We start from the raw sequence: 12,981 nt of genomic DNA, 5'->3' as shown, positions 1-12,981 counted from the left end.
TGATGGATTTAAGTTAAATATCATGATTTCAAATTGGGACCTTGCTTTCCTGATTTTAAATTTTAGTATTGCTGACCATCATGCCATATGTACAGACTGGCAAACACGATAGTGAACCTTTCTTATACTTAAATCAACAATAGAAAAAGTCTTCTGGTATCCACATAATGCAACGTTCCTGAAAATGTAGAAAAATGCTTCTGTGATGGAAATATCAGCCCATTTAGAAACCTTTAAAGTTAGAAGAAACCTGAAAGTGGGCTGCAGGCTAAAGGAGAAACATAAAAGAGAGTATTCCTATGACAATAGATTTAAAGTCCTCCACTTAAAAAAGAAAAAGAAACTCTCTTGGCATTGTTTTTTCCCCTTTCTTTTTTTCCTTCCTTTCTATGAAGCACAGGAACCCTCTCACATGCCTGCAGATAAAAAGCAGCTCTGTCAACCCACTATCACTGGATCAATGCTGCCATCTACTGCTACACTTCCACACTTGTCAGGATACAGCTCATTACAGTATTTAGTGCTGTCTAATTACTGAAATGGTTGTTTTCAGGCAATGTTAATTATTTAAATCATATCTAATTCGGTTTAGAAAGCATGCATTTTTTCCCACTGGGTTTCTAATGAGCTTTTTTACAGATTTAGCGGGTGTGCCTGTTTCATCTTGCTCTTCATTTATCCATTTCCCTCATCACTGCACACTTTGTCCTGTGTTTTATTCTTGCAGTGGTTTCTTGAATTCCTTCCAATAGTGTTGGGTAGGGGTGGGATAGCATCAGGGAGATGTATGGGGTAATGGCAATGTTGGATCCAAAAATAGATTCAAGGGCTTTAGTCATCAAATAGCATACTGCACAGGTGTAGTTTTATGGTCTAGGCTCTTTTTTATTGCTTCCATTGCAACCTTGCAGTACTATAAATCATAAGCATTTTGTTGGAGTGTACCGAACACATCAAGCATTTACAGCTATGCAACACAGCACTGATCCCCCGAGACCCGATGACAGCCAAGATTTGGTGTTAAATTGCAGTGTTTATTGCCAAATGAGTAACAGAAGTGATGGAAACACCACCTTACATACAATGTCTCACAGATACATGAATGGAGGTATGGATTTTTATTTTTTTTTTAGTGTGCAGTCCACAAATTTCCTATATACAAAATCAAAAGGTGGGTGGGTGGCTGCTTTTCCAATTGCGAATGATAGACCATCCCTGCTTCTGCCACTCAAGCTTAATCATACCAGAAATTGTGGAAAGCTTCCCGGGGCATGAAGGAGAAAGTCATTATATTTTAAACTGGTCTAATTAATATGGAGGACTGGCATTGACTGTAAAATTATCTGATTAAGATGAGAGTAAAGCCTGTCATGCTGCTTGCCTGACCTCCACTATAACAAGATCACCACCATCAGATGCACTTATTTCGAGAGCATGTACCAATGACCTACAGATTTTTTAATAAAAAAAATAAATTAGTTAGAAAGACTTAAAATGATTTGGTAAAAAGAACAGGTGAAAATGATGTCTGCAAATATGATAGTCATTTGTGGGAGCTAATCATTTCAATCTGCAGGCCAGCTGTATTCTTAGTATTCAGTATTCTGTCGATTTCACTGAAGAAAATTGAATATGTCACAGTATGTGAATAACTCAATAATGAATGTCAATGTTGTTCCTACTGTGACAAAGGCCTATTAATAGCAGTTAATTAAATATTTAGCTAATTAAATAACTAATTTTAATGTCACACTTTCAAGGTCATTTTTCATGCTGGTTCTCTATTAACAGTGTCAACACTGTCAGTGATAGCTGTGTTTCTCCTGCCGTCATAAGTCCCAAAGTCGGCTCAGAAAAAAAGGGTTGAACAGCACACCACCATATCTGTTTTTTAATAAAGGTTTTTCAATTTTAGGAGGTCCTGCAACTGCAGATTAGAATTTAAACAGCTTAGTTTTTTTTTATCTCAAGATTTAAAGTAAATACTACTTATAATAATATTAATAATAACTGGTATAAAACTGACAACATATTCTGTCTCACAGAAGCATGAATAAAATTAGATAATAGTCATCTACTATTAATGTTGCGTGGTCAAGTATAGCTATTAAGTAACCACTATGTGAGCAGTAAAATTCACGTGTTTTGATGATTATATTTCTGCATTTTATTAACATAATGTATCGGATTTAGCTTGTGATACCAATGTGAACCCTAGCCTCCTATTACAGTTCTAAGATAAGTAAAAGAATAATTGTAACTGAACATGCAAAGATAAAAAAAAAACATATTCAAATAAATTTAGGCTTCTGCGACATGTAGTGTTTCTTGTCCTCTTTAAATCCACAACCAACCTAGTGACGTGGTCAGTGACGTGCGACAATATTGCATGACTACAAATTTGGCTGTCAAACAAATCGATTATAATTTAACGTGCAGCGATTTAATTTTGTATAAAATCTGTCATTAATTCAGCAGCTCTCCTGGTGTGTGTTTTTGTTGAGAAGTGCCATATAATACATTACATTTAAAATTTTATTATGTATATTAATTTAGAATATAGCATGTTTTTAAATATACGTTGTGAAGGCCCGAAATTAAAAGTATGTGGATGTCGTGAAAGAGCCGTTGAAAGGATAACGCGTTTTACTTTACGGCAAGATTGGCCTTCCGCTTTTTGTGTGTCGCAGTGGAATTTGGCTGGACTTTTGCGTTTGTGTTGCTAACAGTGGTTTGGGATTTGCTTAAATACAATGGGAATAGAGGAGGAAACGGACCGCACCGTCTTCATAAGAAACCTAGATACTAAAGTGACGGAGGAGCTTTTGTTCGAGTTGTTTTTACAGGTGCTGCTTTCGCCACTTGTGCACAAAACTAGAAACTGTTGGTAGCATAATAGCTAGCTAGTGGCACAGAAACCGCTTACAAATAAAGTCACCGGAATGTACTAACACGTGGAGCTGTAAGCTGTATTGTGCGGTAACAAATGTGTCTCGTTTACATGTCTTTTGGTGTTTTACACATGCGTTGTGTGTAGTGGTTTTTCACCCCCGAATCACAGTAGCTAGCTAGTTAGCTGTCGTTAGCTTTAGCCGTTGATCACAAGCTTTTGTTTACGAAATTCGTTGATCCTTTCTGCAGGCAGGACCTCTTGTCAAAACCAAAATTCCAAAGGACTCGGATGGGAGACAGAAGACGTTTGGCTTTGCCGTATACAAACATGACGTGTCCGTGCCCTACGCCGTGCAACTACTAAACGGAACCATGCTGAATGGGAGAAATATCCATGTGCAGTTCAGATCAGGTGAGCTGGCATTTTTGTTGCTTTGAATTATGACGTAAATATTTCAACGTGTTTTGTGCATTTATGTGGTTTCAACACTGAACGTTTCAGTTAATGTTTGACTATCCAGAAATAAGTAACTAAAAAGCTATCACAGACAAAGCTGCGACCATCATATTTCACGCAAAGAAGTAGACGTCAGTACTTGAGTAAACTACTGTTAGTGTTACTGAAAAGCAATGACCCATGTACAGTAACCACCACACCCTACACCCGATAGGGATTCTTTGGTTTCGGTGTTGTGCACAGTTGTCGGTGTGCATAGTAGGTTAAAAGGAATAGAAGTGAGACAAAACCTTGAGCGACTTAGTAGTTGAATTAAATCACTCAAGTCTACGGAAAACCAAAGGGTTTCAGTCTTAGAATGGATTGTGCATTGACTTTTTAACATATAAAGATATGTCTTTTCAGACAAGGTACTAGGATGAGACAGTATAGTTAAAAGTTGTATCACTTCTTTTTCACTGCATTGTCTGACTTATATAATTCTACCTCACTCTGAAATGCAGACTGCCTTGTTTGCAAAGTTTTCCTCCAGAAAGTAATTTTTAGTATACATTTATATTTAACCATGTAAATCAGCACTTGGGTATGGAACTATTTTACTAGATAGTGTAGCTGTAGCATTTTGGGTAGTTAACTCCTCTAAACATAGTTGGCAATAAACATGGTAGCCAACATCACTTGTGATTGTTTCATTACAATTAATTGAAGGAATACAAATGCACAAGACTAAACGCGGGTAAACTATTTTACTATTTCTTTATTTTTTTTAAATTTTAAGTTTAAAAAAATGAGCAAAGGTAGAGTTAGTTCCTGTCTAAAACTGCTCACACACTGTGCTTTCCACATGTGGTATGTTGCATGTAAAGCACCACAATTTCAAGTGGTGTTTACTTTGATTGTGCTCATAAGAAGCCATACATTTTTATGCAGATGTCTGCAAAACTAGGCAACAAGAACCAATATTATTTAGATGCGTAACTGCCTCTAAAGCCCAGAGCAAAGACAAACCTGTCCCTTTAAAATATTACTTCACATGGAAAAAATGTATTTCCTCTTGGCACATCAGATATTTATTGGCAGTGTTAGTGAAGTGTGTGACCCAACCCAATTTTCCAAAACCTTTGCGACTTAACCAAATGCCTGACGGCCAAGGACCAGTAAAAAAACATGTTAGCTGTCAAGCCAGTAGCCCGTTTGGGCCTGTTCAAATATAACTTCAATTTCACATGTAAAGCAAACAGGCTTTGGATTACTTAATATATTATCATGCTTTTTACAACTACACTGTACAATGTACTATTGCTGTGTGATTTATTACTATTACTGAAGGTTGCTTGCCATACCAGTACCAACTAGATTTAAATCTTAATATAAAATGAATAACAGTAGGGTGGACATTAGGTAAGGCTGCACTTTTAGTAGCAGGGACCTCTGGCTAATACATTGGGTTGTGTGTTGGGCTCGTAGCCGAAAACTATCTTTACTTTGTTGTCTGCGTCAACTTTTGCTAGCGAGAGACAGAGAGAGGCGTTGAAAGGCTGCTCCAACTGAACTTATTGTTTCGGAGGAAAATGTGAACACAGTGTACAGTTGAGTCTAAATAGCTTATTTACAACTGGGCTCGTCAGGCACTCTTTTTGGCTTCAGTGGTTATTATTATATTTACATGCTTCCATTTCACGTTTCTGCTCGGTGACAACTCGTACTTTTCGACTCTCCTTTTTCTCCCTCCCTCGCTCACAGACACATAACGGGTACGGCAGTCCATTCTCCCTGCAGCACGGACTACACTGCCCATGAGGCTACATTCTTTATGGCTACGCCTGTATATTCAATTATTTTTTGAATAATAATTTTTTAAAATATTTACGTCATTGTGCGGTAGGGCTGCTACAAACGATTATTTTGATAGTCGACTAGTCACCGATTATTTTTGCGATTAGTCGACTAATCAGATCATGCATCCATTGGGTGTAAAACGTACAGCTTATTGCACCAGCAGCATCTGCTCTTATATAACTATCATTAGCTTACAGCTTTAAGTGTTTAAGGTATGTGCTAACTTAAAATAAAGACAAGATGATAGTTTATTAAATTTTAATGAAATTTGCAGATTGTTTCGGTGAAGTTTAATAAGCTCCTTGCTATCTAAAATATAACGGGACACTGGAGTATATTCTCGAGCATCTCACGCTTCTGATAATCAGTTGTCTGCTTGACGTTTATTCAGCTGTGTAAAAACTACAACTTTAATCTCAGCCAAACCGATTTACTCAGGAACAAATAAAATACTAAAAAAAAGCCAAACAATAACATTTTAAAGTTCTCTAAGTGACTTCTATATGTTTAACCTGAGTAGCGAAAGACGGTGGTGGGTTTGAAAACGATTTGCCGGGAGTCCGGTGTTCACACCGGCTCTAGTGAGCTTTGCCCCCGGCTAGCTATCGAGCTAGTGGGTAACAGACATCTCTGAAAACGTCGGAGCGCTTTTGAAAATATGTGGTGTCTTGATAAACTGAGCAGATATTTGAGATTTACACAGCTACATTCTCGCCTGAAAATATGTTAAACGTTTATTTTGTGACCCATAAAGAATAATAAGAGTAATATTAAAACTAACTAGCTGCCGCCATTGTTAGAAACTGAGCAGGGCTGCGCTTTGAATTCTGGGACAGAGCTACTTCTTCTTCGGGGTTTAACGGCAGCTGGCATCCTTGTACATGCAGTACTGCCATCTTCTGTTTCAGTCCGTTATTACACTCTTAAATCCATCCATCCATCCATTCGCTTCCGCTTATCCTTTTTCAGGGTCGCGGGGGGCGCTGGAGCCTATCTCAGCTGTCATAGGGCGAGAGGCGGGGTACACCCTGGACAGGTCGCCAGTCTGTCGCAGGGCTTACACACAGGGACAGACAACCATTCGCACTCACATTCACTCGCACATTCACACCTAGTGGCAATTTGGATTATCCGATTAACCTATCCCCACAAGCTGTGCATGTCTTTGGACTGTGGGAGGAAGCCGGAGTACCCGGAGAGAACCCACGCAAACACGGGGAGAACATGCAAACTCCACACAGAAAGACCCCGGCCTGATGGTGGAATTGAACTCAGGACCTTCTTGCTGTGCGGCAACAGTGCTAACCACCTTGCCACCGTGCTGCCACTCTTAAATCCTACTACTTATTCCTGCTCCTTTTGTGATCTTACAAAGCTTCAAACGACGCGTCGACTATTAAATTAGTCGTCGACGATTTTGATAGTCGACGTAATCATGACTAGTCAACTAATCGTGGCAGCCCTATTGTGCGGGCAGCAAGTAGAGGTGACATGGGCCGCGGGATTGAGACACAGACATTAGAGCCTCTTAATGCATGTTTTGTTTGGGTTTCCGCCGGTGTGGAATTAGCAAAACTAGAGAGGGCATAGCCTAACATATGAAACAGGAAAAGACCGCTGTGTAATCCATTTATTTCAACAAAGTAAATGTATTCTGAATACCACCCTTTTAAACGGTAACTGTAACGCAATACAGTTACTCATATTTTGTATTTTAAATACATAATGCCAGTACATGTATTCTGTTACTCCCCAACACTCGTTAAAAGGCTGATGACAAAAAAGAAAATGTTAGTGGCATTTACACCACAAAGATTTATTTTAAAGCTTTGGTTAAGTATTTTGGAGAGTTAGGTGTTCACATAATTTAATTGTAAATCTAGTAATACAATATGCTATATCATTAAAAGCTACGGGGTAGTGTGTGTATAAAGTATAGTTAGTTTTCTGTGCTTGTCAGTGTTTAGGGTCATTTAAAATGATTTTTATATAATTGCATGAATTAGTGTCAACTAGTGTCTGGTGCTTTGCTCATGTATGAAAACACAGACATATGTTAACTTTATATTTTTATTATGATCAATATTATTAATTCTATGTGAATTATATCCTATATATTTATTGCTCTTCTGCTTTGTGAGTCATTGTATAAGACAAAGTAGTCAATTGCAGACACTATAGGTGTCACATTTTGATCAACAGTTATTTACATATATGCGTAATAACACGTTCCAGTGACCTCAAAAATGTCACTGCACTTAAAATTGATTTACAAACAAAAACATGCACGTAACATAGCCATAATTTAGCCATTCATTTTGAGTCAGCTACTATATGTAATATATATGATTTGTAAGGATTTAAGTATTTTAAAAATAATTCCCGACGGCTGTATAGATGTTTATAGTCTTGGTATCCTTGGTAGTTTTTCTTATCATTTTCATCTAGATTAATTAACACTTGTAGGAGGGGCTAGGGGAAAGAGTTTAATTCAATTCATTTTAAGTTAAATTTTTTTTTATATAGCAACAAAACAACAATAGTAACCTAATGGCATACATGCATTTGCTATATTACTAATATATTAAGATTACTGCAATGATATTTCTTTTTCTTAAAGAGTGTGTGTTTGTCATATCATTTGGTATGGATCAAGTATATATATATGCTTTCTTCTTTTTAATATAAATTTTGTTTTGCTCGCTCATAGGCAGCAGTCATTGCAGCAATCCAGGGAGCTCACAGAATTCAAGTCCTGCAAGTACCCCAAATCCCCATGGCCAGAGGTAAGAGAGTGTCTCACAGCATCAAAAGTTATCATCTTATTGTACCAATTAAGATGCTCACATGCTGTTAATAAGAGGAAAGACTAACAAGTTTCACTGTCAAGTATTAAAATATTCATTAAAAAAATAAAGTCCATTGAGACTGTGGTAATATGTCACCAAACCCCCCCAAAACAAATCAGTACTTTGGAGTCACACTTAACTACAGTTGTGATGTAGTAGAATTAAGTCAGGTGCTTCAAGTCACCATTACTATAGCACCTGAGCTTTGAATTATAAAGTTAATGAATAAATGAATAAAAATTGTGTAGGCTGTTCAAAACAGGCTGACTGTTGGACTAAAGAATTCAAAAACATTATCCAATCATAAGTGTATATAAGATTTACGACCCTTTTGCTTTTTGTATGGCTGTAAAATGGAATGAATAATAGTCATTAAAATTTCTTCCTATGCTGATTAGCAAGTTAAAGCTAGTTTGGTGAAAGCAGCATCTTTCAGTTGTAAAGTGAAATGAAAATGGAGTTAAGCTCATGTTTGTGATGCCTAGTTCTTTTGGATATCACAGTCACCAGATAATTTCTAATCTGTCACAAATATATCCTTCCATGGTAGTAGAGGCGAAAATTTCCTCAAGATAATAGTCATATTTAAACTCTAAATGTATGCCACGTGGTCCATGTGACACGAATATAGTCATTGGCACAGGTCTGTCAAAGTGCAGATGTAAACACATGGAAACCATGAACTGGTCGTTGTTGCCTTATTCCATTACATCACTTCAGGAAAACACGTTTGTGAGTAGATAATGGAAATGAGAAAATGACCCAAATATTCTGAGAATTGTCCCAGCCAGTCACATAACTTTATAATTTTTATTACACTTGGAGAAGACGAAAACAGGAGTGCACACGACTAAGTTAGTAGACATTTACATATTGCTGTTGGTGCCAGAAACAAGTATGTTCTTATTTAATCAACGTACTGTGTCATTTGCTTTGATTCCCATTAGACATCAGCCTCTCTCTCTCCCCATCTGTCTCTCTATGAGATGTTGTTAATAAGCAAGGTGCAAAGTACACAGATGACAGCTGAGCAAACTGGTGTATGTCTGGATTACATAGAAAATGAGTGAAAATGTTTGTATGCAGGCTGCATCTGAGTAAGCAGGCATAGCCACTAAACTGGAGTGATGTTTAATGATATTCTGCACAGGTGTGTCAGTGCTAGTGTGCAATGGGAGGGGCTGGTGCTGGCACTGCCAACATTACCCACACTTGGCAAATTAATCCGATATTGTGGGTGTGTATTGTGGCACAAAGTGTCACACACTTCGGCAGCATTTGAAGTGTGATGTAATCATTAAAGAAGGAAGCTAGCTGTTTCAAATGGCTGTTGCATACTTTTGCACTACTTTTAAAACCAGTTTTTAACCTCATGCATCAGATTTTGGTCAATTTGAAATATTTTGTTAATTTCAATTTTCAATTTAAATATTTTGTTAATTTAAAATTAGTCAACTAGTGAAATTTTCTTTCCGCAATCTTTTTCTAAAAGAAAAGTAAATTATAAATTGCGAAATGTTTTGTAGGTTTTTTTTGTTATTTTGTTGTTAGAGGTAGATTGATTTTTATATTAGTGTGTCAGTGAAGTACTCCAATATAATTTTTGGCTCATCCTGCAAAACTAGTTATAATAAATTATAATAATATAATATAATGATGTTAAAAATAACTTATGTGGTCATGGGTGCTGTCCTATAGCCTTGCAGTAACTAGCAGCTTTGGTAGAACCTTCTAGTAGTTTGAAGTTTACGTAGACACTGAAGTTCTCCTCAGTCACTGGTCCCTTCAACTACAATAGTTACTGTAAGTTGTTGGGGCAGCTGTGGATTAGGAGATAGAGCGGGTCATCTGGAAATCCAAAGGTCGACGGTTCAATCACCAGCTACTCAAGTCTTCAAGTGTCCTTGGGCAAAACACTAAGCACTGAGCTTCCCCCAATGCATCCAGAGTGTGTGTTGCTTAGTTAGGACCAAAGCACTCATGAATTTGTGTGTGAATAGGTGAATGAGGCTTGTAGTAAAAAGGGCTTTAAGTGCTCAAAGTAGAAAAGCAAAATAGAAAAAGTTCTAATAAAAACTTAATGTTGATCTTATTTGAAGACCCTTATAAATTGCTATTTCCACACTCCTACAGAACCCCAGCCCAATTCAGCTCTCCACCATATACTCCTCCACACCAAATACAGAGATCCTTTTCTTCTCCCGATAATCTGCAGAAGCATGCCATGGTAAGTTTCTATTTCAAAAAACAATACTGTATTGCCATAATAGACAGAATTCATATGCGTTATTCAAGGATTGCACTTGGCTTCTTTTATGTTCAACTAGCTCTGTTATTGTGTAACAAATAAGTCAATATGTAAGCCGTGTGTAAAACAGGACTTTTTATTTTCCCTCCATTTGTAGATGAACAACATGATGTGGCAGACTCACATGAAGCAAATGGACCAGTTAAACGGCTCCTTAAAACCTCCGCAGCGGCAGACGTTTGGAGGTGGAAAGTCCACCAGTGGTGACTCACGGCATCATGACAATACTCCCTATCGGCATCACGCATCCCAGAATAACAGCACTGGCAGAAGCCAGCGCTACGCGGAGGAGCCGGGCTCTGGCCGTCATCAGCAACACGGCCACGGCCGAGAGAGCCACCACCACCATCATCAACACCAGAGCAACAGGAGTGGCAACCGTCACTATGACAACAGAGGCGGCAATAGACCATATGATGATAGGGGTAGCAACCGTGGCTACCAAGACAGTAGATGGCAACGATACTGAGATGTAAAAAAAAAAAAAAAAAAATTCTGTACAGACTTAAGTTCTTCAGATTTGAGGACACTTTTCTAAAGATGATGAACTATGTAGAAAAACATTATTGTGTATACTCAGGTTGTTTGTAATGATCCTATCAGTTTTAAGATTTAATAACTCATGCCTTAGACACATTTTTTTTAATTATTTTTATTTTACTTTTAAGGCATTTTAAAATTTGTACTCTTCTTTCGTGTGAGCTTTTCATCACAGACGTTGCAGATATTTTGTAGGGTGTCATTTTGTCATGAGAGCAAGGACAAAAGCTATAATTAGTAGCGATTTTTAGAATACGAGGGGGGAAAGTATTAAAAAAAGAAATTGGGCAGTTTTTTTATGTTATGCAGATAATATTTAAACGGTGCTGCCATAGTTAAAAACGAAAATCTTCAGGTACTTTGCAAAAAAAGAACAATAACTTTCAGATTCCACCAGCACCACTTACTACAACAGGGCACTGACTTTTTCTGATTGTAACATCGTCTAACCTTGCTCTTTTCCAGAATTTTTTTTTACTCTTATGTGTAAGACTGTTTTAAAATGAACATTTGCATTATTATTATAAAGCCCTTTTCATTTGACTGCTGCCTTGTCTTTCATCTGGCTACAACTCAAATACTTTAGGCTCTTGGCTCTACATCGTGAACCTATTTACAGCTCTTTGTGTATGCAGCTAAGTTAAGTAAGTAGGCTATTGTATGTTGATGCTACATGCTGTAATGCATGCACACAAGGCCTTATCTGCACCTATAAATGGACCTCGTGTAACTAATATGCTTGTGCAGTGGGTTATGAAGTAATCTACAGGTGGCGCCACACACATCCTTTTATTGAATCAATTAAGGTGGTAAATATAACTGAGCCACATGATCAGCTCCTATTTGACCTTTCAGTTCATGATGCTTTCAAGTCTATACATAGGTTTGACACTCATTCTGTACTCTTGACTACATTCAGTTATGTTTGGGTTTACTGCTTATTCGCTAGAGTCCCACGTAACCGGTTCTTGTTCACCGTTAGCAAGTGGCACAGGTTTAGGTTTGTGCGACTTCGCAGAAACGAAAGGTAGTTCATTGTTCCAACTTAAAATTAGCAGGACTTTGATCCCTACCATCTGACGGTGCGATCAGGCTTTGTGTCCCGGTCTGTTTCTCGTGCAGTGGTCGTCAAATCACTTAATGTCTGTATAGATGTCATAATTACCCTTCCGAAAGCGCTTATGCCACTAACAGCGGCTCCCGTGCAATATCGACAACTAGATCCCTCAGTAAATCTCCCAGAGTCCAAAAGTAGAGCTGTATTTGCACCCTCTGAACTAAGCTCTGACTTGCTTGTAATCTACCTATCGTCTGATTGCATCCTGATGCTCCCAAATCGCTCTAATAGAGAGTATCCTCTGTTCGGTGTCAGTACTAGGAAGGCCTTTATTACGCTTCGGGCTGCGGCATAACTCTTCTAATTGGTTGATCTGCCTGGCGTCTCCAGCTCTGGAGCAGGCGGATTAGAGGCCGCTCGGTAGCCGCTGCTGTGTGGACTTATATAGAAGCGTGCCTCCTGAAATGATCCGCTTGCAAACACCAAGGGACTCTGCCTCCCCTGTAGCCGTGCCCCGCCTCATCTGACAAGATGCCTGCAGCCGTGACTGCAGGAGCTTGGCACCACCTCAGGTTGCTGGGTTCACCGGGGACTAAATCTACCTCCACTCCCTTTAATGTATTGAATCTCATTTGACTTTAATATTACTGTTGTTATTTGCAATCACAAGTAAAGTTAAATACATTTAAATATTCAGAAATTATATCACCAGAGAATACTTTTCTTCTTTCTTTCGTGCATCAACGACTTAAAAAGTAAAACGTGTTCTGCGGACACCTCAGCAGTTGTTTCCATCTCCTCTTTGATCAAGCCATCAACCCTCTGAAAAAGAAAGCTGAGCTTCCCGTGCAGAGGTCCCACATTTCCCCCCTCCACACTTTGGACACGGCGGCTGTGGAGGTGCGAGTTGCCACCGGGTTCAGTTTATTTCCTGTTGTGATAATTGTTTCCCCCGGACACCGACTTTTCGACGTTTTTCGGACAGTTTGAAACTATCTGTACTAGCCTTTCTCGCCAGAAGACTGTTGTTCACTTTATT

The 12,981-nt window shown here is 38.3% G+C and overlaps 1 protein-coding gene across 1 annotated transcript; it reads left to right on the top strand.

Moving 5' to 3' along the window:
* The first annotated feature begins 2,640 nt into the window (after positions 1–2,640).
* Positions 2,641–11,428, top strand: rbm7 (RNA binding motif protein 7). Its single transcript, XM_026193433.2, has 5 exons — positions 2,641–2,846; positions 3,142–3,304; positions 7,899–7,974; positions 10,171–10,264; positions 10,443–11,428. Exons 1-5 carry the CDS (start codon positions 2,754–2,756, stop codon positions 10,812–10,814), a joined length of 798 nt encoding a protein of 265 aa, XP_026049218.1. The 5' UTR covers positions 2,641–2,753; the 3' UTR covers positions 10,815–11,428.
* Positions 11,429–12,981: the final 1,553 nt, after the last annotated feature.

Source organism: Astatotilapia calliptera, chromosome 14 (assembly GCF_964374335.1).
Source record: "Astatotilapia calliptera chromosome 14, fAstCal68.1, whole genome shotgun sequence".
Taxonomy (NCBI): Eukaryota; Metazoa; Chordata; class Actinopteri; order Cichliformes; family Cichlidae; genus Astatotilapia; species Astatotilapia calliptera.
This window is presented reverse-complemented; position numbering and strand designations above follow the sequence as displayed.